General features: G+C 41.8%; 2 protein-coding genes across 2 annotated transcripts; both read left to right on the forward strand.

Moving 5' to 3' along the window:
- Positions 1-6,593: 6,593 nt before the first annotated feature.
- LOC145213221 (protein ANKUB1-like) lies at positions 6,594-12,904 on the forward strand. Its single transcript, XM_080081453.1, has 11 exons — positions 6,594-6,730; positions 6,979-7,148; positions 7,589-7,715; positions 7,973-8,125; positions 8,427-8,573; positions 8,739-8,890; positions 9,247-9,430; positions 10,491-10,688; positions 11,023-11,122; positions 11,615-11,752; positions 12,420-12,904. The coding sequence occupies exons 1-11, from the start codon at positions 6,629-6,631 to the stop codon at positions 12,779-12,781; spliced, it is 1,833 nt and encodes a 610-aa protein (XP_079937579.1). The 5' UTR covers positions 6,594-6,628; the 3' UTR covers positions 12,782-12,904.
- Positions 12,905-13,347: 443 nt separating this feature from the next.
- LOC145213677 (alpha-galactosidase MYORG-like) lies at positions 13,348-17,554 on the forward strand. Its single transcript, XM_080082041.1, has 3 exons — positions 13,348-13,749; positions 14,115-14,217; positions 14,431-17,554. The coding sequence occupies exons 1-3, from the start codon at positions 13,662-13,664 to the stop codon at positions 16,691-16,693; spliced, it is 2,454 nt and encodes an 817-aa protein (XP_079938167.1). The 5' UTR covers positions 13,348-13,661; the 3' UTR covers positions 16,694-17,554.
- The last annotated feature ends 9,723 nt before the right edge of the window (positions 17,555-27,277 follow it).

Consider the following 27,277-nt stretch of genomic DNA (forward strand, 5'->3'; position numbering starts at 1 on the left):
TTGCACAAAAGAAACATAAAAAAGTTTATGGTCACAACAGTGTTTGTATCTCCCGCCACGTGGGTTTTGACGCACGATTCATCAATCGCAGGGTTCGAAATGAGATTACCAATTGTTTTCATCGGATTTGCTTTTGGGTCATTTGTCTTCACATAGGTTTTACGTTAAGGTGGTCTTCACTTTTGCGAAAAACATAGTTGCTTAACCTATCTAGCCAGCGTTGCGGAAAGAGAATGTCGTCAACAATCTATTTTCCAACGTGACTTTGTCAGTGTTTTTTTGTTACTGTTTGGCAAATCTGAACATAACATTTTTTCCAATTGAATATGTCAGAAGCACAACCCCGGATCGCAATGTCGTATCTTTGAAGCAGCCATTTTGCAGTTGTATGTTGTACTCGCTTTGGGAACGATTATCAGAACATGTGCGTATGTGTTAATGGGTTATTGGCGTGATTGTTTTCACGTACAGTTCGCCCTTCACAAGTTTATGGTTCACGCTTGCGAAAGTTAAACGAAGTAGGTTTTAACGACAACATTGCATTCCAGGTTGTCTTTGCAATACTGCACTGCAATTGACAAAATTTCGTTTATTTTGCTTCTCTTTGTAAATATATGTGTTGAAATGTATTTAGCAGCGATTACCGAAGCAGCGCTGGTAGAACTCATTTCGAGCACTGCGACCTGCCTTTGTTGACAAGTGACGAAACAACTGTGACGTAATAGACCGGGTCACACGTTGCTGCGAAAAAGGTTGTGCGACCACATTTGTGCCTTCTTTCAACAGCTGTTGGTCATGTAAAAGTAAATTGGTTGTTTATAGAATATTCCTTATAAAGCCCATCTGCCAATGCATTTCTCACTTTTAATGTGAATTTGTTTTCACCCAAATATCGCACATTTGCAACTTCCTTCATGTAATGTGATGGAAAGTTAGATTTCTGTCAAACGGTGTTGGGAAAAGTATTTTCTCAATGCTTTTGTGGCAGTTCTTTTGAACTTCGGCTGAAATTTTCACAACAATATTTTTCAGTTTCTTGCCTTTAGAAAAAGTTTTAAACATTTGTTGATATTTGTCAGCCAAGCTACTTTGAATTAGCATGGTACAATGAGTTTTTAGTGCTGCACATACCAATTTTCAGTATCATGCAAAAGTTTTTTGTGTGTGATCAACCTTTTACATTAAACTTGCAATGAACTGCTGACTTTTGGTACATTCGATTTTTTTAAATAAACACTTTGATATCCCACCACAGGGCCCTGGAGAGCAAAATGACTGGCAGTGCGGGGCATTCTCTGTCCAGATAAACTCGAAACCCTGTATTTGACAATCACTGGCAAAAGTACTAATAAACAGATGAAAAATAAAACAATCCAAAAGCATTTTTTGACTGTTTTTACAAAAACAACTACACGAAACAAAATCACAACTAGTTCCTGAAGTAAGTGATTTCTGCTTATGAATCTCAAATACATGTTCATTAATACACCCACAGCAATCAAACCAATAAAACAGTTGTCAATCTTGCACAAGAAGGCTCGAACAGTAAACACCAATAACAAATTTTGGCATGTGATAGTTGGCTTAACAATTGCTATTTATACATCTCATTGGAACTGATACACAGCACATTTGGACCCACAGAGAAATATATATTGCCTTTAAGTGTTAAATAATGGTAACTCATTTATTTCCTGTGCACAGACTAAATATTAAATTACAATATGTTGAAAAAAGGGTTTAGTGGGCTTTGTGATTTACATGTTTATCAAACGTGTGTGTTTCTGTTTTAGCCATAAATTAAATTTTAAAACTGCAGTATATGTTTCACATTCTGCTTCTATGTACAGTACTATATAGCAGAACACCATTAAGTATTTATTATTTACAATGAATTTGTGTCACTGGTATACCAGTGTTTATGCAAGTCTTTGTGAATGTAAATAGAATCAGTTCACAACAATGTATTCAAGGATTTGTTGCTTTTTAAAATGTATTATGAAACCACTTCATGAGTAGAATACACTTTAAAACCATTCTCCCCAAAAATTTCACTATGTTTTAGTGCCAAAGTTGGATTGTTTGAAACTTCATTTGGATCGAATTGCCCTAATACTGTAAATACTACTTGGCCAGTTGTTTTTGTAAATCCCATAATTTGCTATACATCAGAGGAATAATTAACTTAACCCAGTGTATTTTGCCAATACAACAGTGCACTTCTCGCATATTATGCATAATCCTAATTATTAAATGCAATTTCTAATTTCCACTAAGTCCAAAGCCATTATTGCCAGGGAACATCTACAACAGGGGTCTCAAACACGCGGCACTTCAAGTGTTTTCTGGTAGTCGTATATGCAATGTTTTAATGGCATGTTCGAAATAGCGCCCTTAAAATCAGCAATTGCAATTGTTGCATCATATTTTTTTCATTGTTGTGTTATGCCAGTTTCCACACAAAGCAAAAAAGCACAGTTTGCTCTTTCACTTTTCTACATTGTATATTTGTTTGTTATTTATTACAATATTGTTTTTTAATAAAGCTAATGGCATTAATGAACATTTCCCTTTTTAATCATGCACTATGTTTGTTGTCATGTTACACTGTAACAAATTTTCGTAGTGTGGCCCTTGCCCTACTTAAAAGTTTGTATTTGGCCCTCAATGCCGTTTGAGACCCCTGATCTATAAGTGTGCGTTTAAAGCTGGGTTCTTCAACGATTTCGTTCACCGAAGGGGCGATGGTGACAATTTTGAGTTGGGGGGGGGGTGACTTTAAAGGGGGGCTTTCAACATTAAATATGAACAAGAACTGTGAGACTCAGCGAACTTTCCCTTACAAGCAGATTTTATTCGTCTTGCAAACACACGGGACCAAGGCGCTTTAGCTTGAACATGTTGCTATTTGAATACATTGTGTTTGCTGGCGATTGTTTTATTTTTTTGTGAGCAAGGTTGGACATATAACTTGCCACAAGGGACACTTTATTCAGGCTATGTATGGTGACGGGCCATACTTTTTAAATACAACGGTAACAAGCTTACCCTCAAGTTGGTTTTGCTTTTACACTTCCTATAAGCCACCGGCGCTTCCCAAACTGCAAGTATTTGTAACATTTAATTTGGTAAATCCATTGCAAGTTGATGTGGAATGTACAGGTTTCTCCTCTGCCGAGTAATGCCCCATTATTTTTAACAACAGAAGGCGATTGTTTGCGCATAATCGTATAATATTATCTTGCCTATGATGTAACAAATATTCCTTAGCTGCATTAGAATTACCAGAAATAGATCCTGCATGTTGTAGTAGCAATTAAAGTAGGTTTTAACTGTGAAGTGAAGCTTTTGTGTTGCTGGGTGAATCTAACCGGCGGTTAGTAACCGCCCATATCAATATCAAAGGGGGGCGATTTCGCTAAAAAGTTTGAAGAACCCTTGTTTTAAGGGTCATTAGAATTGTAAAGCCAATATTGCGACTAAACATCAAATAGAATAGACCATGTGTTATTTGTAATGTTCAAAAAACAACTTATGCCTTTGATAAACCTTATTCAAATTTTTATATCTTTTGTCTTTTTTTGTTTAGCACCAGTGCTTATTTACATTTAACACCTGTACACATATGCACTTCGAACTAAGGTACTGCATTATTTTGTGTATAAATCTATGTGCCGCCATTCAGCCATTTAACATCACATTTTATGAGACCGCTGTTGTAACTAAACCAAATATAATACGCTGACACAGTAACATTGTTTGATGTCCACTTATTTCCCGTTAGCTGGATCGATTACCCAGGATTGAGTTTCCTTGTTTTCCCAATTTTCCTGCCATGTGTCTGTTTTTGTTTAAAGAGCATATTTGGATTTGTAACCTTTTTACATTTCCTATGACTTTTAACCGTTGGCATTGAGTAAAATCAATTTCTGGTATGTGATGTTTGGTTGTTTTACTGAGCATAACAAACTTAACTACTAAAATTGAAATATTTGGGTCATTAGGCAGCAAGTAGGTGGTTTAGGTTAGTTTGTATATTTTTGTATGGCATTTTTTGTACATAAAATCTTGAGAAAACCAAGAAACGATTTTTCTTTTTAACAAACTTACTGGTCAAAGAGCAACAAAACATGCCTTAAGATTGCCACCTGCTTTGACTTTTTGACACATTTGTTTGCCAGTAAATGACTATCATTGCAAAAATGCAAATGTGTTGTAATAAAAGGTTATAAAAGTTATTGTTTAAATAACAAAGTTGTGGCATATTTTTTGAAGGTTTAATTTGAACACTGTTAATAACCTGTTTTTTTTTCTAGTTTCCAGAAATCCAAATACTAATTTAAGTATTTCTCAAGTCTTGTGTTCTTAGACCACAAATAAACTTTTCAGTGACATCTAAGGTTTTAATGAAAAAGTAAAAGATGTTTTGAAACTACAAAATCTCAAGAAGCACACAGACTTGACCATCACAGTTCTGCACAATCTTTCTTAATAGTTTTGAGCACCCAACATATTTCTGTTTGTACAATAATGTGTAGGACGTTTAACAAAAGATTGGTTACTTTTTAGAAGAAAGACTTAAATAAAGGTGTTCTTAACATATGTTGTTGGTAGTATTTGTACATTTTTCTAAATTTTCGTCTAAATAATTTCAGCCATTTTGCACTCAAACCTTCCTTTTGTGTCTTTGCCACTTTTCACCGCTATTGCTCCACATCTCAAAAACTTGTAGTATTATATATCAAATAGTTCAGTAAATCATAATAGTACTTGTACTTTACTTATGGCAGCTAAATCCACACAAAAAGATGCAGCAAACCCGTAAAGCGACCACACCACTTTCGGATATTTTTCCCAGCGGCTTGGTGAAGAACGTTCACTGCGCATGCGCGACGATCACGTGGCCTGGATATATTTGCTGAAAAAATTATCCACACAAATTTCTGCATAATTTTTAGTGATGCTTGTATTTTTAGTAATGTACTGTGCCAATATTTTTTAAGGTAAAAGTTATTTTTTCGTAATAATTTCGCCCCTCACCGGTGTTTAAAAAAGTAGCAACAGTATTTTTAAACTGAAGGAGACAAAACATACGTTTAATCATGATTTGCGCCCCATAACGTCTCAACGTTGCGCAGCTATTTCCGGCTTGGTGATTGTTTTTAGTGCAATTGTGTCGCTATGTGTTCTTTCACCAAGCGAAATAAACTCAACCTAACTCATACAACCGCTATGTCGGTTTTTAGGTTCTCAACAAACACATTACAAACCATTTTCCACGCCACAATCGATTTATTTGCACACCAAAATTTAAACAACAATTTTAAGAATCCTCACTTGCAAAACCGGGACCAAGATGCTTAAACTTTGTTGCAGTTGAACTTTGCAAAGTGACAAACAAAAATAAACACACATTCATGCCTATTCCAGCCAATTTCAAGCTATCAAAGAACTGGGGGCTGCAAAGCGCGACGAGGTAAAGGATACTGTTTAGGTTGTATATGCAGAACAATAGAACGCAAGGTTTCGTGTTTCAAATATGAAACTTTGTCGGGGAATCGCGTTTGTTACTAGTGTCACCTTCGTCACTATACAAGCCTAAACAACTTCGGTGGGAGGGATTTAAATCGCTTTGCGACGCGCGGGTGTTTGTAGGAAAGCAAACATTAGCTGACAAGGCACGATGTGTAAAACAAGCTTAGATAGGTTGTGTAATGAGTCCCAGGAAAATACAGGATCGATTTGAGTTAAGATTTGCGTTCAAGATGTTTGCAGAGGTAATAACCTTGTTAGTTATTCGTTGTTTTAATATACGACTGTCTCAAATGGCTACAGACGAACAAACATAATGGGTAGATTAACTGTAGGCCCACCTTGGTGGTGTGTAAGATTAACAATTGTTATAACAAATGTAGGCCTATACGTAACGACATATGAGCACACCAGCCATGTAGGCCCTAATCACACAGCAACTTTGACTTGTAGCAACAATATCGCCCACGTAATACGTATGGCGTACATAAAGACCAGCTAAACCACTAAGGGCCGCAAGGTTATCTATACAAAAGAGTTTCGTACAAAAGATAAAATGATACAGACTTGGATCGACGACCTTCGTAAGGTAAATAGGCAGTTCCGGCGAGGATAGGCGTTGAAAGATTTCGCCAGACAACAAATCTGGCGTTATTGCTGATATTTGGTACCGAAATTAGTAAGTTAGGACGGTAAAAGCTTATGTTGAATTAACAGTGTTTGTAAAATAAACTAAAAATCTCCGAAATTGGTTTCCCAAGTCAAAGTCAGCTTTAGACTATAAGCCAAACATTTATATGTATATATAGTAGGCCTATGTCAGGTCAATTATCGGCGTTATATCGAATCAAGGCGGTATCCTACGCATTTCCATAAGCAAAAGGCATAAGGCAACACTTTATGTTTTTCAATTGAGTATATCCATTTATCGCTTGGCTATACGAACGCTTCAGGGCTGATTCCAGTTATTTATGTTCATCTTAGCAGTTTGTACAACACACGTTTATTTACCTGTCAACAGTATACTTTTATTGCATTCACTTATACAGCCAATTTGCTGTTTATATAAGTTTGTTTGTTTTGTGGGTTCAAAACTATGCGAATTTTTGTTGCATTCGAGGATGTACGTTTGCCGTTGGATGTACAGCCGGGCCAAACAGTAGGAGATGTTAAAACCGTTTTGCGTGATCATTTCAAGGTAAGAGCCACATCTGTGCAAAAACTTGTTCTGACCTGTCAAGCATTTAAAATAAATCTTTTTCACAGAAATGTAATAGCCTCAAAATTCACAGAAAAGTGTTCTATTTTTTTGTTTCGAAACTGACCGCCTAATCTTCTCTATGTGCTTTTGTGACGTCATATAAAAATAGTGACTAGCTGAAAGTGTACACTGGAGTATTGTTTTGTTTTTGTCTTATTTAAACTTTGAGGTTTATTTTGTTTTAGCTTAATTCGTCACACGTTGAAGACAAGATACTTCAGTTGACCTATGCTGGGGCAGTTTTGCATGATTCATGGGTATGTTCTGACATCGGTATCACATCTGGTTCAACTGTGAAGAGTGCGTTGAAAGATTCAGATAAACCAGTTCTACACATTGACTGCACCTTTAACGAGTAAGTACAAAGCCTCCATAAGCAAATGTTTAAAAACTCTTGAATGCAAATGTTAACATGGAAATTTATTGTTAATTCAGTTTATGTTCATAAATTACAATTGATAACAAAAGTATAGAGATTGGATGAAAGTGAAATAAAGTCTGCCTTCATCATCATCATCATCGTTTTATTTTCAGTTGCGTACGCGTTTATTGCATGCAAATAAAATATAATAGGCAAGCAACTGGTGGATGGCGAAGGGACCATATAGGTCATCGAGTCAGCCACCCGTGTACAGAAATAATGATAAATAGGCAAAAAGGAAAAAAGATAGTCACACAGCAGGAGTCTTTTAATAATTAAAACTAGAGCTTCCTTGGCAAACTAAACTTAAATCCATATTTCTCCCAGCAGCGTTAAATGTTTTTTGAAGATGCAGTTTGTATAATCTTTTTCAGAGAAATCATAGTAATTCGGGACCAGCTGGATCCGGCTAAGACGTACGTCAGTGAACTTAGAAACAAAGTATCAGTGAAAACCGGTTTGCCAGTTTCTGTCTTTCGTCTTTGCACTTCCAATGGCGTGGTGAATATTGCGTTTGACCTTAGCATTGAGCTCCTTTTTTATCCCAAACACCCATACAGTTACAATTTTTACATTATTACAAGGTGACGCAGCATCAACTAAAAAAATTACACCTGGTTATACAAAAATGTAATGCAGCATTGTTTATACCATAGTCCAAAACATTTGACACAAAGTTGATGTTATGTGATTTCCTTTTGTTGTAAACACCGTTGCCGACTTTTTCAGTTTGTTTTCGTATTTAACTGTACTTTTAGGAGCTGTTCGACACGCATACACTTGAGAAATACAAAGTCGATTTAGGTGACACATTGTACTTGCATGTATGGGATGGATGGAGCGCCCTGCTAATGGCTGCGACGCAAGGCCACACTAAGAAAGTATTGAGAAACGCATCTTCAGATGAACAGGTAAATTAAAGTTTGTTGCAACACATTTAATAAGCTAGTCAATAGAAAATCGTGTGTGAATTGTGTAATCAAATTAACTATATGCTTTAGTTCATTTGGATTTATGTCTTTGCAAACTTAACCATTAAAAACTCGTTTTCACAAAATTGTCAAATGCAGCCCTAAGTGAAGAAGATTAATTTTAAACGAACTGCTTCATATTTGGCCACAAAATATGCAAGACAGGTTTATTCGGCCCATAACACACTAACCGATAAGGACACGTGGCCGACAACTATGGATTTTTATGTTGCGTTTACAGATTGCGAGATACCAGTTTCGTGTGGCATGTTATATCGCTGCACATTTCGGATACGTGGATCTAGCCAACTCCTTGATCAATCCGAAATTGGGAGCCGTTAAGCCTGAAGAGCCGGTCGGTCAACACCCAGCCAAACTTTGGAGTCGTGTAAGTTTTTATTCCCTACACCTATATTTCGACTTAGTTTGTTTAATACGTTTTCACTAATAGACCGACGTATGAAAGGTTGTGGAAGCCTTTTTAGACTTTAAATTCCAACAAAAGGCTGCACAAACGCACACTACAATCAATATGTTAATGATATATTTGTAGGCATCCGCACACGTCGACACATGGAAATGTCCAGTTCACGAAGCCGCGGAATGTGGAATGCTGAACGTTCTCAAGATTTTTGTGCAGAATAATATATGCTGCCTGGTAAGCAAAGACGGAAGAGGCCACAATCCCATTCAAGTGGGGTGCAGGTAAATTTAAGTTCAAAGTTGATGTAGTTTTCGTTTGTGTGCAATATTATCAAAAAAATATCTAAGATGTGATTAATTGGTGTGAGCCCTTTATATTAAAAGAGCCGAGGTATTTGTTGTAAACATTTTAACCCACGTTAGATAAATCAATAGCCTTACTTAAACTTACAAGATATTACACATAAGTTTTACACGGTGTAGCTGCAGCGCGTTTAGTCACGATCCCCCGATTGTGCCCCCAAAATTTCCGGCATGGTGAGTGTTTTAGTGCATTGTGTTGCTATGCGTTCTTTCACCAAGCGAAATATACTCAAGTCCAAGTTCATTCTACCTTATGATTTTTTTGCTTTTTTCAGACACGGACAAACCGACTGCGTTCTTTATCTTACCTCAAAACTGTACAGCAGTCACACAGAAAATAACGTCACCTTGCCGGTCACAATCGTCATCAAGTCGAGAAAGTGGTGCGAGAGAGCTAGAGAGAAAGTGCTCGTCCAGCAGGGGGCGTATTTGAGCTCGCTTAAACGCAGACCATACAAGGTGAGCAAAATAAGGGCAGGAACTTGGCCGAATGGTCCGGCGCGCCTGACCCATATACAGACATAAAAAATCCTGATCGGGATTCGTCCCCGGGAGAGTCCTGGGTTCGAACCCCGTGAAAAAAAAAAAAGGTGAGCAAAATAAACTGTATTGTAGCTGTATTTAATAACCCAGTATAGGGTAACCATAAACAGGTTGGGCAAAAAAGAGCCTCCAGCAACTACTTAAAACTTTCAAATTTCTAACCATATGTTTGATGGACCTAAGAACATTTTTTTGAATGCGCATGTTTTATTACATTAATCACATAAAAAACGGGTGCATTTGATCAAATAATTTCACCGACATAAAAGCCCATAACCTGGTCAAACTTTGAGGTAACGAGGCCAGCATATACCGCTATATGTGATAGCATATACTTCGACATCTGCTCTCACGTTTCAAATTCATTCAGCCAGAAGCGTGGAGTTGATTAGATTTATCATGATTTGTAAAAGTAAACCCTTGTGTGTTTGTTCGCCACATGTTTGTTTTCAACCGTTGCGGAACCGCGTGTTGTAAGTAATCGACACTCGTCAAGACAATAAGAGATCAAATTGCTGAAACATTTATCCATCGCTGCAAAATCACGTGATTGGATACTCTTTCATAGCGTCGGGAGCCGTGAATAGACGTACTGGAAAATTAGTCATATCGAGACGGGCTTCTCTAAAAAACATACAGAAACAAAACGCCACTATACTCTGCAATCAGCATCAACATCTTCTAGTTTCCAAGCAACAACAAAATTTTCATGCGATTGTCGATTTCAATCTTAGACTTGTATGATAATGGGACTATTAGACTTTCATGTTAACATTGGGGCCCTATTGCATAGAATTTATAGCGAAGGAGAAAACACATTTAAATTGCCAATATTCCAATCGTTTCTGATTAATAAATTCAACTATGTGGTTTAGTTTTGTATCCTTAGTTTAAATGCTCTAAACTCCCCTTCCCAACAACAAATGAAACCTTGCTAATGTGTCTTAACTATTTCTCCCTGTGTATTTAAATGTAGCCAGCCGCCACTATCGGACATGGCGTGATCGTCAACGGGTTCGGGGAAAGTCCCCTGCAATCGAGGGCAAAGGTCAGTGAGCTCCTGTATTTGTCCCAACTGGCGACCGATGCTGGCCTGGGTCTCCCGGCGATGGCCAAGCCGAAAAGACGACGCCATCGAAGTCATACGATAAGTTCGTCGCAAATTGTGCCCAAGGTAGCGTTCAGAACTAAGTTGTTTTTTAGGAATTTGCTGTGCAATGTAACTTTAATAATAAGTTAATCAACTTTATTGCAGAACGTTTCCGTTCATGAAAAAAAATAGGACATTGAAGTTTTATATTTTGCTTAAATAGCTCAAAGTATAATAATATATGTTTAACAGTTTTTTGCCGTCAATTTTGAACCAAAACCTATACTTTCAACAACAGCTACACCGACATACCTTTCCAATAGTGATTTGTATAACATCAAAGTTGTTTGTTTGTGTCTGAATCTTAACAAACAAATGCGTCCATTATAAAGGTTATCCAAGTTGTATTTTTGCTAAGGACTCTGCGCAAAGTCCAAGACGCGAATGGAAACATTCAACAAGCTCCAACAGCGCAACAGCCTTTGGAACAAATCGCTTTCCAAATCTTTCCAACACAGGTAAACCCTATTCTAATTAAAATGTGCTTTGAGTGTGCCGTGATCGCTGGTCTGCATATACTGGGATTAGAACAACCAACCTTCTGATTGTAAGGCGGTTGCACTAACTACTGGGTCATTTTTTTCCTGACTAGCATATTTAGCAATTTCAAAAGAATGTCCCTAAATTACGTATCACAGAAAGCTACTCGCGTACCACCTAAAAAGTTCCGGCGTACCACAGTTTGAGAACCACTGGCATAGACGCTTTAGGGCTGCTCCCAGTTGTGAATTAATGTTCATCTTAACTATCACGGTCAATCCGGCAAACCCTTACTACGAAGCTGACATGTGCAGCATACGGTGGTTGTGATTCTCCTAGCCTACGCCTTGCCATATGGGGGTGAGTGCTTGGTGGCCGGTGGATTCGATGTAACGCCTTGGGTCTGGCGTACTAATGAGTGTACTGTTGATACTTGAAATATTTAACATGAGACGTTTCATGGTGTACAGCTTTTTCGCGACGCTTCCGTTTTTCATCACGTGACGTTGAAGAGACAACCCCTGATGATGACGAAAACACTGAGACGAGTTCGTTCATTCAAACCCCAAAACCAGGTCATAGCAAGCAGTTGCCATCTATTCGCGAAGGTAACTCAACCATGTGATGATTACTTAATTATGTAAAACCCATCATTGAGCGTGTACCCCTACAACTAGTTGATTGTGTTTCTATGGCTAAGGATAGAATACAGCAGGCCTAAAAGCGATCATAATACACAGCATTTCAGTTAGTTTAGCATTTTGTACATTATTCCTTTGGCACATTATCTAAACTACATGAGTTAAGCTATATTTAAACCCCTAGGGAGAAATATAACTTTGTGTGATTTGGAGCAGTTTTAATCACCTGCAGATATATAACGTTTTCGACCAAAAACCAAGCCCGCATGTTGATAAGTCGCAAAAGTAATTTACGTTTCCCTAACGTCGGTAATCCGCCTGTTAGCATTTGTTACAAGTAGGTATGGTCGAGTGGAATCCATACCCGAGAATGTAGTGCCGGGTATGTTCACTTTGATTGCAAGGGGACACTTGGTTCTCGGATACCATACCTTAAAAAGTCCAACAAATGGCATTGTTACAAAGTAGCTATTAAAACCAGAGCGCTGGACATGCCCATGTTTTGCCTGTGAAAACCGCAACTCCAAGTCCGAAGTGAAAAACCCTCAAGCTCAATGCCCTGCTCGCAACAATTCATGCAGATAATCTTTACTGCGCACCATTTCCTGTCCTTTTGATGCAAATTTTTTCACAGGCAAGGGACAGCCGTCTCGTCGAACGAAGCTGATAGAGGGCGCTATATCCCTTCCAGCCGTCAGCGTGGAAAACACACTTCGCCCATTCTTCCATGTCAGTTCCCGTGTGCCAAACCCGATTCTCGTTACTCTGGGGAAATTCGAAAAATACCGAGGAACGGATTCGCGCGACAGCGCCATCCAGTGTATGATTGTGGCCAGTACGTTCAAGGACAAGGCTTGGCTGAGGCAGGTGGACATGGCTATTTCACTTGCAAAGCGCAATGTACATAACTGCCTAAGTAGAAATGACATCTTGCGTGTGGACGAGGTCCGTAGCCTACCGAAAGTTGCTGCTAGTCCCATAAAAATTAAAATTTAATGCTCATTGCCTGTGATTTTTGTTGTTTTTATTTGCGTGTAAAAAAGTGCCAAATATATATTTATGGTGTGTTTCCGCTGTTTGCTTATTTCTTTCTTTGTCTATAATATGGTCGAGTATTTATACAGAGCTGTGATATAAAGCTTATAGCCTACAATACAAACAGCCATCAGAGGTAAAAATGGGCGAATTCTAGGTTGTAGGTGTTGCGTTGTGCAATCTACGCTGTATTTTCTCCTGTTAACAATAAAATTCTGTCTGTAGAAAATAAACAATAAAATGTGTCTGAAAAATAAAAATCGATTATAATGGCATTTTCATTGTACAGTCTCACGTCGTATTGAGAAGGTGCAGCTGCTGCTGTTTAAGGATAACTAACCGCAAATTTGAATTTGTGTTTCCTGCCATAATGCCGCATTGGTCTGTTCACCAGCTTGCAGGGTCAACGCCTACATGCTAAAGTCGTTTGTTCCTGCTGTGACAAATCAATAAGGTCTAAGTTGGTAGTAATCATGGTAGACTGATTTAAATAGGCATTAATTAATGCTTCGACACGAATGACCCTGTACCAACATCGCTAGGGGGAACTAAAAATAGTGCATGTAAACATTGGTGTATTGTTGCAACTCGATATATGTCTGAGGCCGTTGAGTCAGTGTATGTGAGAGAAATTTAATACACAACATTAAGGTACAATAGTTATTATTTTGGAAAGTTTCCAAGTCCCGATATTTACAGAGCGGTCATCCACTCTCAATGTCATTCGAAATTCGAACAGACAGGCAGCTGCGTCACAATAGTTGTTTTGTTACACGAGGTTTTTGTGTTTTGATGATTCAGCAAGTCTTACCGCAAAACCTGGAAAGAGTTATTTGCCGAAATGGCCCCAGGCAAGTCGGGTTCAAGCATGGTTAAGTTTTCTTCGCTGTCCAGTGCAAATCGGGATGACATGAATCTGATTGAAAGTGGTAAGTTTTAAGTGGTAGCAGTAATTAGCGGTAACTCGTACATGCTATGCTTAGCCAAATCCAAATGTTGCCTGCTTTCGAAACTTATTTATCTGTGGTTATGTCCAACTGTGGCCTTAAACAGGCAGGCTGAGAGATTGCCTTTCACCATGTGACTTCCAACAACAACAAACCACACTCTGCAGACTGGCACATGACTATGCTGCCAATACCTTGACACCAGTCAGTTGCACTAATGTAACTATTACAGATCAAACAAATCTACACTGTCTGCTGCTAATATCCCCTGTTTTTTAAGTTTGGTCCAAACAGCACATTATTAAGCAAATTTATCTACAGTTAAAAAATTGTATAATTTTTTACAGAAGATGGAGAGATTGGTGAGGAGATAAATGGAGGAAGAGCTCACTTAGAGTTTCGATTTCCACCTTCGTCAACAAATAATGACACAAGCTCCCATCAATCAAAGTTAGTAAAATGTGTTTTACATATTTTTCGGTTCAAAGCACATGCAGTTTGTGCCATTCAATACTTCCAAAATGTGTTTACCTATTTAAACTTTTTAAATACTTTAGTTAGCTGTTTTTTTTTGTTCAGTTAATAATTTCATACTGTAAAGTATAATAAATGTTAGAGATTTACCAATTCATGTTTATGATCTTCTTTGCTTTTTTATTGCAGTGACAAAGAGGAACCCAGTGAGCAACGCCGAAAGAGGTCCCAAAGGTGGCGTGTACGGGCTTTGCTTATCATCCTTGCATGCATCATCATTACTGTGTTGCTTCTTGTGTGGCACTTCTACAATCTTCAACACTTTCTAGAAATCAGGGACAAGTATCGCAAAGTAGCAAAGTTTAATGCTGAAACAAGATATATGTCCGTACTTGACAAACAAGGCAATCTGGCTGCCGAGTTTTTGCTTGATAGCAAGGGTGCTGTGTCTGGTGATTTGCAGTACATGCATGCTTGCAACGAGCCATCTGAAACCAGTTCATGTCTGCATTGGGCACATAAAAACACATCCCTGTCCTTAACGGCATTCGGCTTTGGCGACGAGGATGACATTGATAAAATGCACTGCATTAAAGTAGAATGGAAAATGCAGTCAACGACCACCCCAGTGGATTGTGTAGATCTAACTGTAGCACCTGATGATAAGGTAGTTTGGTTTGGGGCTCACAACTACATTACATACCCACATGCCAATATGGATTCATGCGATGACCCGATGCTTCAATATATACCTGGTGGATTTTCGGTCAAAAACCCTTTCGGAACGATACTCCAGAACAAAGGTGGATCAGTAATTGAGCCAATGTGGATTTCTTCAACTGGTGTGGTGATTAAAGCCAGCACACACCATGCAGTAAGGGTCAGTGAACAAGTCTGCAAAAATGGAACAAACCCACAAATATGCCTATCATCTGCTCCTGACGACTCACACCAGAGTTTGCACCATGACAATGATGGCTTTCATATGGATTACATGGTCTGTGTCGGAGATAGCTTGCACGCAGCTCATCAGGAGACCATTGAGCATTTTATTAAGCCTTTAAGTCAAAAACACACAGTTCCAGAATACTTTCAAGACATGACTAATGATGGTGCATACTTTGAAGGTGATGTGGAAAAGAGTATTATTGGAAGTATCAAGCCAAGTGATTTGCCTTCAACATTACATAGTCAATGTTCTTGGTTGGTCGAAAAGCCTTTGTGGAACATTATAATTCATGACAATGATTTTGCTACACCATCAATTGAGGCACACTTACAATCCTTAAGAAAATTTGGGGGCACCGTTCATTTGAGTGATATTGCACAAGTTTATGACAAGCTGGGAGACTTTGTTTTACGAAATGATGTTGAAGTATCAATGGATAATTTTACTTCTGTGGCCAAGAAATCGGGTTTTAAGATAATGCTACCTTTTACTCCATTTGTCAACTATGATACAAAGCACTTTAACAAGGCTGCAATGAGTGGTTATCTTATATTCGATGAAGACCAATCTGTACCTTCACTTACTCGACTTACTACACATGAGAAAACCTTGTTTCCAGGTGTGATTGATCTTACCAATGAAAATGCCTCATCCTGGTTTATTAACGAAATAACTAACTTCAACACTAGAGCACCTGTGGATTACTTCCATATGTTTTATGGACAGTCAACCTGGATTCCTAACCATTACCGACTCTCAAGACCTCTGCACAACCCTGGACACTTTTCCACTCTTTATGCCGATGTTGCATTTAAAATTGGTAGATGTACAGTGACTGATGTGGCTTATGACTCACAGATTAGGCATCAGTTTGTGTTGTTAAGTCCATCACAAAGCATGAAAGAAACTGTTTCTTCTGCACTGGCAGCTGGGCTGGGTGGCTATCCATTCTTTATTCCAACTTTCCCATGTCCATTGCATGAAGCCTTAAAACATATGAGACCAGAGGCTGTACAGAATGGTTTTATTCGATGGATACAGTTGGTAGCATTTTTTCCAGTCATGCATATTCCTTGGGACTACAACACAATGATTAATGCAGGAATGAATGTCGATGAGCTCACAGAAATGATACAAAAATATACTGATCTTCGGAACAGCACAACTGTGCATGGCATTTTTGAAAAAGCCTTTCTTGAAGCTGAAACCAACAGCACAAAACCTGTTTTGACCCCAATGTGGATGGCCCCAAACGCACTCAACCAACGAACCAACGCCGATGAAAAACAGAGGATTCTATTACTTGATGACCAGTTTATGATAGGAACTGACTTATGTGTTGCACCAATACTCGAGATGGATGCAACAAAAAGAGATATTTACCTTCCACCTGGAATTTGGAAAGACATTTTGACCAGTCAGTCATTTGACATAAAGTACAGCAAGTGGATTAAAAACTATAAGGCAGAAATTGGAAATATTCCAGTTTTTGTTCGTGTTTAGTAGGATTTTACTTTGTTGTTATTAGTTTAAGCCTTATATAAGTGAAAGTCTGTGTCTGTGCTACATAATGCAAGTTTTTTTTGTAGTATATAGTTAATGTTTATTTCGCTTTTACCCTAAATTTGTATGGTTCGGTACATCAATGTGTCTTGGTAATTGCTTGCCAAGTCTCGCATTTTGCTCACCAACTGCATTTCAACAAGCTTTTGTTGGCAAAGCTAGCAGTTATAACAAATCATGCCACTTCCTCTAGTCTTCAAGCAAAGTACTTCCTCTGGTCTGTCTATACCTCCATAGCTTTATCTCTATTATTATGCACAACAGTTTATGTTACATCTGTGTCTTGCTTATACACGCGTTAGTACTGCCGTATTTATTACACAAGATGTGTTAGGAAACTTAACATTTTGCCTGTGGTTGAAAAGTGTTGATTTTGCTATATTGCATTGTATCAGTTACTTTTAAAGTTAAATGTGCTATACTTGTTTTTGGAAAACATACATACAGTTTGGTGCCTTGGAAATCTACAGTTTTTTAGAATAATGCTGTGTCTTTATTTGGAAATTGTGATGTGTTTTAAATATTATAATGTATTTTTACAATCGTTGTTATGACTTTTATTTTACTGTGATTCCATCTTGCTTAAATTGCCTATTGTAAAAGACCTAATGTTTCATACTGTGTGCTGTGTTTTAGATGATAGAACTATCAAATTGTAGCTGACTCGCGTTGATTTTCTTTGTTTTGCTGTGAAATTTTTCATTGTGCTTTAGAACCCGGATTTTGCATTGTGTAAAGGAAATGTTTTGTGTTTGTTTTGTACAGGAAATTAATATTCATGTTCCAACCGTTGACTGTGTACATAGCATTGTGATATTTTGTTCTTTTGGTTTGTGATTGAGAAGCAGAATTAGATTTGCTTTACTAATTTATCTTAAACATTATTCTTGCCCTAAAGATATATTTTTGTTAGTATAATCCTGCATATGCACAAATTAATTGAGGTTTTGCCAATTCTTTATGCTACATCATCTCATAAAGTTGACACAAAATGTTTTGCCCCAAAAATTCTCCTTAATTATATATATCAATCTTCTGTCCTTGTTGCACTTCTTGTACTGGTGTTTTAAAGTGGGAAAATAATAAGATTTTGTGAAAAAATGTTGTGAAGTTTTTTGTATGGTAGGAAATGAATGTAGCCACAGGTTTTGGTTCTTATCTGGATTGCTTGAAGACACAGGCAAAATAGGAACCATGAATTGTGAACATAAGCAGCAACATAGAATTTTAAGCTTTTTTGTGTACATATATTATCTGGTATGTAAAACAAAACCACTGTAAATGAAAAAATATAATACAATCCAAAATATAAACATATTTAATGGTTGCCGACTAAAACTATAAACCTGCTGGGTATCTGACAGCAGATTCTAATGTTATTTACAAAAGCCGTAACCATCTGCATTTTCAAAAAAGTCCGGCAAATTATACCACGTCCACATGGGCTGGGCTAAGTGGGCGTGCAATTCTAGACGTTACCGTTAGTTAATGGTCAAACTCAAATCTGACCTCCGGTACAAGAATATCATATACATTATCAACAAAAGGGTCTGGTATACTTTCATGACCCAACGTCATAACTACGTCCTGCCTGTACATACACCAATGACTTTTACATATGATCAACTACGTCATAGTACGGATACGTCACGCACATAATGACGTCACTGTGACGTCACACATTTTCCCTTTCGCCCGACGAAAATTTCACACTTTACGAAATACACATCGCAGAAAGCTGAAAATTGGTGTGTGACGTCATCAAGGCTTTGGATGACGTCATGCAAAAAATTACGTCAATCGGGTCACGCTAACTACATATATTCAACGTCTAAACTTACTCGCTAATGCAAAACACCTCTCGCTCGCCGATGACCTGCGCTTTCTCACTTAGGTACAATGACAAACAATTTTTAGTTTGTAGAAAGGGTGAATCATTTGAGAAAATCAATCACAATCATTTTTACATTGGTTGTTGGCGTTGTTCTTGCAATAACCTAACGTTTTTGAACATCCTATAAATTTAAAACACCCTAAAATGTTTAAAACATTGAAGAAAACGTATTCAGTATGCTGATTTCTATGTTTATCCGAATTATGACGATATTGGGTTCCTTTTAATAACATAAATCCAATGAGCAGAAGATTGCAAAACTAACATCGTTTCGTACGATCAGGAAATGGCCAGTAGTTCTGGTGCTGGCTGCAGCCAAAGTTGAGATCGCAGAAGGGCGATCGAGACATTGTTGGAAAGGCCTATCCTTCCCCTCCAGCTTGCACCCCCCCGCGTTGCACCCCCATAGAAGTGCGTCACCTAGCGATTGTTTGAATAAAGGTAGTTTTCGCATAAATGTGACGTCACAATGCCTGGGGTTAGGTCGGTGGGGTCAAAGTGAGTGGAAAGTTAAATGCCTTGTGAATATTCGTGCCAAGTTTCAAATCGACAGATCAAGTACATTTCGGATGAGAGGCCGACAAAGGGGTGCACCTCGACGAAGCTCGACCCGCTTCAAGCGGCCGAGTTAAGAACGGAAAAGCCTATGTCGGCACCTGGTATACTTTCATGACCACAAATTCTCGACCTCGCTGCAGCCAAAGTTGAGATCGCAGAAGGGCGATCGAGACATTGTTGGAAAGGCCTATCCTTCCCCTCCAGCTTGCACCCCCCCGCGTTGCACCCCCATAGAAGTGCGTCACCTAGCGATTGTTTGAATAAAGGTAGTTTTCGCATAAATGTGACGTCACAATGCCTGGGGTTAGGTCGGTGGGGTCAAAGTGAGTGGAAAGTTAAATGCCTTGTGAATATTCGTGCCAAGTTTCAAATCGACAGATCAAGTACATTTCGGATGAGAGGCCGACAAAGGGGTGCACCTCGACGAAGCTCGACCCGCTTCAAGCGGCCGAGTTAAGAACGGAAAAGCCTATGTCGGCACCTGGTATACTTTCATGACCACAAATTCTCGACCTCGCTGCAGCCAAAGTTGAGATCGCAGAAGGGCGATCGAGACATTGTTGGAAAGGCCTATCCTTCCCCTCCAGCTTGCACCCCCCCGCGTTGCACCCCCATAGAAGTGCGTCACCTAGCGATTGTTTGAATAAAGGTAGTTTTCGCATAAATGTGACGTCACAATGCCTGGGGTTAGGTCGGTGGGGTCAAAGTGAGTGGAAAGTTAAATGCCTTGTGAATATTCGTGCCAAGTTTCAAATCGACAGATCAAGTACATTTCGGATGAGAGGCCGACAAAGGGGTGCACCTCGACGAAGCTCGACCCGCTTCAAGCGGCCGAGTTAAGAACGGAAAAGCCTATGTCGGCACCTGGTATACTTTCATGACCACAAATTCTCGACCTCGCTGCAGCCAAAGTTGAGATCGCAGAAGGGCGATCGAGACATTGTTGGAAAGGCCTATCCTTCCCCTCCAGCTTGCACCCCCCCGCGTTGCACCCCCATAGAAGTGCGTCACCTAGCGATTGTTTGAATAAAGGTAGTTTTCGCATAAATGTGACGTCACAATGCCTGGGGTTAGGTCGGTGGGGTCAAAGTGAGTGGAAAGTTAAATGCCTTGTGAATATTCGTGCCAAGTTTCAAATCGACAGATCAAGTACATTTCGGATGAGAGGCCGACAAAGGGGTGCACCTCGACGAAGCTCGACCCGCTTCAAGCGGCCGAGTTAAGAACGGAAAAGCCTATGTCGGCACCTGGTATACTTTCATGACCACAAATTCTCGACCTCGCTGCAGCCAAAGTTGAGATCGCAGAAGGGCGATCGAGACATTGTTGGAAAGGCCTATCCTTCCCCTCCAGCTTGCACCCCCCCGCGTTGCACCCCCATAGAAGTGCGTCACCTAGCGATTGTTTGAATAAAGGTAGTTTTCGCATAAATGTGACGTCACAATGCCTGGGGTTAGGTCGGTGGGGTCAAAGTGAGTGGAAAGTTAAATGCCTTGTGAATATTCGTGCCAAGTTTCAAATCGACAGATCAAGTACATTTCGGATGAGAGGCCGACAAAGGGGTGCACCTCGACGAAGCTCGACCCGCTTCAAGCGGCCGAGTTAAGAACGGAAAAGCCTATGTCGGCACCTGGTATACTTTCATGACCACAAATTCTCGACCTCGCTGCAGCCAAAGTTGAGATCGCAGAAGGGCGATCGAGACATTGTTGGAAAGGCCTATCCTTCCCCTCCAGCTTGCACCCCCCCGCGTTGCACCCCCATAGAAGTGCGTCACCTAGCGATTGTTTGAATAAAGGTAGTTTTCGCATAAATGTGACGTCACAATGCCTGGGGTTAGGTCGGTGGGGTCAAAGTGAGTGGAAAGTTAAATGCCTTGTGAATATTCGTGCCAAGTTTCAAATCGACAGATCAAGTACATTTCGGATGAGAGGCCGACAAAGGGGTGCACCTCGACGAAGCTCGACCCGCTTCAAGCGGCCGAGTTAAGAACGGAAAAGCCTATGTCGGCACCTGGTATACTTTCATGACCACAAATTCTCGACCTCGCTGCAGCCAAAGTTGAGATCGCAGAAGGGCGATCGAGACATTGTTGGAAAGGCCTATCCTTCCCCTCCAGCTTGCACCCCCCCGCGTTGCACCCCCATAGAAGTGCGTCACCTAGCGATTGTTTGAATAAAGGTAGTTTTCGCATAAATGTGACGTCACAATGCCTGGGGTTAGGTCGGTGGGGTCAAAGTGAGTGGAAAGTTAAATGCCTTGTGAATATTCGTGCCAAGTTTCAAATCGACAGATCAAGTACATTTCGGATGAGAGGCCGACAAAGGGGTGCACCTCGACGAAGCTCGACCCGCTTCAAGCGGCCGAGTTAAGAACGGAAAAGCCTATGTCGGCACCTGGTATACTTTCATGACCACAAATTCTCGACCTCGCTGCAGCCAAAGTTGAGATCGCAGAAGGGCGATCGAGACATTGTTGGAAAGGCCTATCCTTCCCCTCCAGCTTGCACCCCCCCGCGTTGCACCCCCATAGAAGTGCGTCACCTAGCGATTGTTTGAATAAAGGTAGTTTTCGCATAAATGTGACGTCACAATGCCTGGGGTTAGGTCGGTGGGGTCAAAGTGAGTGGAAAGTTAAATGCCTTGTGAATATTCGTGCCAAGTTTCAAATCGACAGATCAAGTACATTTCGGATGAGAGGCCGACAAAGGGGTGCACCTCGACGAAGCTCGACCCGCTTCAAGCGGCCGAGTTAAGAACGGAAAAGCCTATGTCGGCACCTGGTATACTTTCATGACCACAAATTCTCGACCTCGCTGCAGCCAAAGTTGAGATCGCAGAAGGGCGATCGAGACATTGTTGGAAAGGCCTATCCTTCCCCTCCAGCTTGCACCCCCCCGCGTTGCACCCCCATAGAAGTGCGTCACCTAGCGATTGTTTGAATAAAGGTAGTTTTCGCATAAATGTGACGTCACAATGCCTGGGGTTAGGTCGGTGGGGTCAAAGTGAGTGGAAAGTTAAATGCCTTGTGAATATTCGTGCCAAGTTTCAAATCGACAGATCAAGTACATTTCGGATGAGAGGCCGACAAAGGGGTGCACCTCGACGAAGCTCGACCCGCTTCAAGCGGCCGAGTTAAGAACGGAAAAGCCTATGTCGGCACCTGGTATACTTTCATGACCACAAATTCTCGACCTCGCTGCAGCCAAAGTTGAGATCGCAGAAGGGCGATCGAGACATTGTTGGAAAGGCCTATCCTTCCCCTCCAGCTTGCACCCCCCCGCGTTGCACCCCCATAGAAGTGCGTCACCTAGCGATTGTTTGAATAAAGGTAGTTTTCGCATAAATGTGACGTCACAATGCCTGGGGTTAGGTCGGTGGGGTCAAAGTGAGTGGAAAGTTAAATGCCTTGTGAATATTCGTGCCAAGTTTCAAATCGACAGATCAAGTACATTTCGGATGAGAGGCCGACAAAGGGGTGCACCTCGACGAAGCTCGACCCGCTTCAAGCGGCCGAGTTAAGAACGGAAAAGCCTATGTCGGCACCTGGTATACTTTCATGACCACAAATTCTCGACCTCGCTGCAGCCAAAGTTGAGATCGCAGAAGGGCGATCGAGACATTGTTGGAAAGGCCTATCCTTCCCCTCCAGCTTGCACCCCCCCGCGTTGCACCCCCATAGAAGTGCGTCACCTAGCGATTGTTTGAATAAAGGTAGTTTTCGCATAAATGTGACGTCACAATGCCTGGGGTTAGGTCGGTGGGGTCAAAGTGAGTGGAAAGTTAAATGCCTTGTGAATATTCGTGCCAAGTTTCAAATCGACAGATCAAGTACATTTCGGATGAGAGGCCGACAAAGGGGTGCACCTCGACGAAGCTCGACCCGCTTCAAGCGGCCGAGTTAAGAACGGAAAAGCCTATGTCGGCACCTGGTATACTTTCATGACCACAAATTCTCGACCTCGCTGCAGCCAAAGTTGAGATCGCAGAAGGGCGATCGAGACATTGTTGGAAAGGCCTATCCTTCCCCTCCAGCTTGCACCCCCCCGCGTTGCACCCCCATAGAAGTGCGTCACCTAGCGATTGTTTGAATAAAGGTAGTTTTCGCATAAATGTGACGTCACAATGCCTGGGGTTAGGTCGGTGGGGTCAAAGTGAGTGGAAAGTTAAATGCCTTGTGAATATTCGTGCCAAGTTTCAAATCGACAGATCAAGTACATTTCGGATGAGAGGCCGACAAAGGGGTGCACCTCGACGAAGCTCGACCCGCTTCAAGCGGCCGAGTTAAGAACGGAAAAGCCTATGTCGGCACCTGGTATACTTTCATGACCACAAATTCTCGACCTCGCTGCAGCCAAAGTTGAGATCGCAGAAGGGCGATCGAGACATTGTTGGAAAGGCCTATCCTTCCCCTCCAGCTTGCACCCCCCCGCGTTGCACCCCCATAGAAGTGCGTCACCTAGCGATTGTTTGAATAAAGGTAGTTTTCGCATAAATGTGACGTCACAATGCCTGGGGTTAGGTCGGTGGGGTCAAAGTGAGTGGAAAGTTAAATGCCTTGTGAATATTCGTGCCAAGTTTCAAATCGACAGATCAAGTACATTTCGGATGAGAGGCCGACAAAGGGGTGCACCTCGACGAAGCTCGACCCGCTTCAAGCGGCCGAGTTAAGAACGGAAAAGCCTATGTCGGCACCTGGTATACTTTCATGACCACAAATTCTCGACCTCGCTGCAGCCAAAGTTGAGATCGCAGAAGGGCGATCGAGACATTGTTGGAAAGGCCTATCCTTCCCCTCCAGCTTGCACCCCCCCGCGTTGCACCCCCATAGAAGTGCGTCACCTAGCGATTGTTTGAATAAAGGTAGTTTTCGCATAAATGTGACGTCACAATGCCTGGGGTTAGGTCGGTGGGGTCAAAGTGAGTGGAAAGTTAAATGCCTTGTGAATATTCGTGCCAAGTTTCAAATCGACAGATCAAGTACATTTCGGATGAGAGGCCGACAAAGGGGTGCACCTCGACGAAGCTCGACCCGCTTCAAGCGGCCGAGTTAAGAACGGAAAAGCCTATGTCGGCACCTGGTATACTTTCATGACCACAAATTCTCGACCTCGCTGCAGCCAAAGTTGAGATCGCAGAAGGGCGATCGAGACATTGTTGGAAAGGCCTATCCTTCCCCTCCAGCTTGCACCCCCCCGCGTTGCACCCCCATAGAAGTGCGTCACCTAGCGATTGTTTGAATAAAGGTAGTTTTCGCATAAATGTGACGTCACAATGCCTGGGGTTAGGTCGGTGGGGTCAAAGTGAGTGGAAAGTTAAATGCCTTGTGAATATTCGTGCCAAGTTTCAAATCGACAGATCAAGTACATTTCGGATGAGAGGCCGACAAAGGGGTGCACCTCGACGAAGCTCGACCCGCTTCAAGCGGCCGAGTTAAGAACGGAAAAGCCTATGTCGGCACCTGGTATACTTTCATGACCACAAATTCTCGACCTCGCTGCAGCCAAAGTTGAGATCGCAGAAGGGCGATCGAGACATTGTTGGAAAGGCCTATCCTTCCCCTCCAGCTTGCACCCCCCCGCGTTGCACCCCCATAGAAGTGCGTCACCTAGCGATTGTTTGAATAAAGGTAGTTTTCGCATAAATGTGACGTCACAATGCCTGGGGTTAGGTCGGTGGGGTCAAAGTGAGTGGAAAGTTAAATGCCTTGTGAATATTCGTGCCAAGTTTCAAATCGACAGATCAAGTACATTTCGGATGAGAGGCCGACAAAGGGGTGCACCTCGACGAAGCTCGACCCGCTTCAAGCGGCCGAGTTAAGAACGGAAAAGCCTATGTCGGCACCTGGTATACTTTCATGACCACAAATTCTCGACCTCGCTGCAGCCAAAGTTGAGATCGCAGAAGGGCGATCGAGACATTGTTGGAAAGGCCTATCCTTCCCCTCCAGCTTGCACCCCCCCGCGTTGCACCCCCATAGAAGTGCGTCACCTAGCGATTGTTTGAATAAAGGTAGTTTTCGCATAAATGTGACGTCACAATGCCTGGGGTTAGGTCGGTGGGGTCAAAGTGAGTGGAAAGTTAAATGCCTTGTGAATATTCGTGCCAAGTTTCAAATCGACAGATCAAGTACATTTCGGATGAGAGGCCGACAAAGGGGTGCACCTCGACGAAGCTCGACCCGCTTCAAGCGGCCGAGTTAAGAACGGAAAAGCCTATGTCGGCACCTGGTATACTTTCATGACCACAAATTCTCGACCTCGCTGCAGCCAAAGTTGAGATCGCAGAAGGGCGATCGAGACATTGTTGGAAAGGCCTATCCTTCCCCTCCAGCTTGCACCCCCCCGCGTTGCACCCCCATAGAAGTGCGTCACCTAGCGATTGTTTGAATAAAGGTAGTTTTCGCATAAATGTGACGTCACAATGCCTGGGGTTAGGTCGGTGGGGTCAAAGTGAGTGGAAAGTTAAATGCCTTGTGAATATTCGTGCCAAGTTTCAAATCGACAGATCAAGTACATTTCGGATGAGAGGCCGACAAAGGGGTGCACCTCGACGAAGCTCGACCCGCTTCAAGCGGCCGAGTTAAGAACGGAAAAGCCTATGTCGGCACCTGGTATACTTTCATGACCACAAATTCTCGACCTCGCTGCAGCCAAAGTTGAGATCGCAGAAGGGCGATCGAGACATTGTTGGAAAGGCCTATCCTTCCCCTCCAGCTTGCACCCCCCCGCGTTGCACCCCCATAGAAGTGCGTCACCTAGCGATTGTTTGAATAAAGGTAGTTTTCGCATAAATGTGACGTCACAATGCCTGGGGTTAGGTCGGTGGGGTCAAAGTGAGTGGAAAGTTAAATGCCTTGTGAATATTCGTGCCAAGTTTCAAATCGACAGATCAAGTACATTTCGGATGAGAGGCCGACAAAGGGGTGCACCTCGACGAAGCTCGACCCGCTTCAAGCGGCCGAGTTAAGAACGGAAAAGCCTATGTCGGCACCTGGTATACTTTCATGACCACAAATTCTCGACCTCGCTGCAGCCAAAGTTGAGATCGCAGAAGGGCGATCGAGACATTGTTGGAAAGGCCTATCCTTCCCCTCCAGCTTGCACCCCCCCGCGTTGCACCCCCATAGAAGTGCGTCACCTAGCGATTGTTTGAATAAAGGTAGTTTTCGCATAAATGTGACGTCACAATGCCTGGGGTTAGGTCGGTGGGGTCAAAGTGAGTGGAAAGTTAAATGCCTTGTGAATATTCGTGCCAAGTTTCAAATCGACAGATCAAGTACATTTCGGATGAGAGGCCGACAAAGGGGTGCACCTCGACGAAGCTCGACCCGCTTCAAGCGGCCGAGTTAAGAACGGAAAAGCCTATGTCGGCACCTGGTATACTTTCATGACCACAAATTCTCGACCTCGCTGCAGCCAAAGTTGAGATCGCAGAAGGGCGATCGAGACATTGTTGGAAAGGCCTATCCTTCCCCTCCAGCTTGCACCCCCCCGCGTTGCACCCCCATAGAAGTGCGTCACCTAGCGATTGTTTGAATAAAGGTAGTTTTCGCATAAATGTGACGTCACAATGCCTGGGGTTAGGTCGGTGGGGTCAAAGTGAGTGGAAAGTTAAATGCCTTGTGAATATTCGTGCCAAGTTTCAAATCGACAGATCAAGTACATTTCGGATGAGAGGCCGACAAAGGGGTGCACCTCGACGAAGCTCGACCCGCTTCAAGCGGCCGAGTTAAGAACGGAAAAGCCTATGTCGGCACCTGGTATACTTTCATGACCACAAATTCTCGACCTCGCTGCAGCCAAAGTTGAGATCGCAGAAGGGCGATCGAGACATTGTTGGAAAGGCCTATCCTTCCCCTCCAGCTTGCACCCCCCCGCGTTGCACCCCCATAGAAGTGCGTCACCTAGCGATTGTTTGAATAAAGGTAGTTTTCGCATAAATGTGACGTCACAATGCCTGGGGTTAGGTCGGTGGGGTCAAAGTGAGTGGAAAGTTAAATGCCTTGTGAATATTCGTGCCAAGTTTCAAATCGACAGATCAAGTACATTTCGGATGAGAGGCCGACAAAGG

The sequence above is a fragment of the Phallusia mammillata genome, chromosome 2 (genome assembly GCF_965637545.1).
Source record: "Phallusia mammillata chromosome 2, kaPhaMamm4.hap1.1, whole genome shotgun sequence".
NCBI lineage: Eukaryota > Metazoa > Chordata > Ascidiacea > Phlebobranchia > Ascidiidae > Phallusia > Phallusia mammillata.

Coding starts and splice junctions, on each gene's coding strand:
- LOC145213221 (XM_080081453.1), top strand. CDS start 6,629: ATGCGAATTTTTGTTGCATTCGAGGATGTACGTTTGCCGTTGGATGTA. Junction 9,431..10,490: donor TTAAACGCAGACCATACAAG/GTGAGCAAAATA, acceptor ATTTAAATGTAG/CCAGCCGCCACTATCGGACA. Junction 10,689..11,022: donor CGTCGCAAATTGTGCCCAAG/GTAGCGTTCAGA, acceptor ATTTTTGCTAAG/GACTCTGCGCAAAGTCCAAG.
- LOC145213677 (XM_080082041.1), top strand. CDS start 13,662: ATGGCCCCAGGCAAGTCGGGTTCAAGCATGGTTAAGTTTTCTTCGCTG. Junction 13,750..14,114: donor CATGAATCTGATTGAAAGTG/GTAAGTTTTAAG, acceptor AATTTTTTACAG/AAGATGGAGAGATTGGTGAG. Junction 14,218..14,430: donor ACAAGCTCCCATCAATCAAA/GTTAGTAAAATG, acceptor TTTTTATTGCAG/TGACAAAGAGGAACCCAGTG.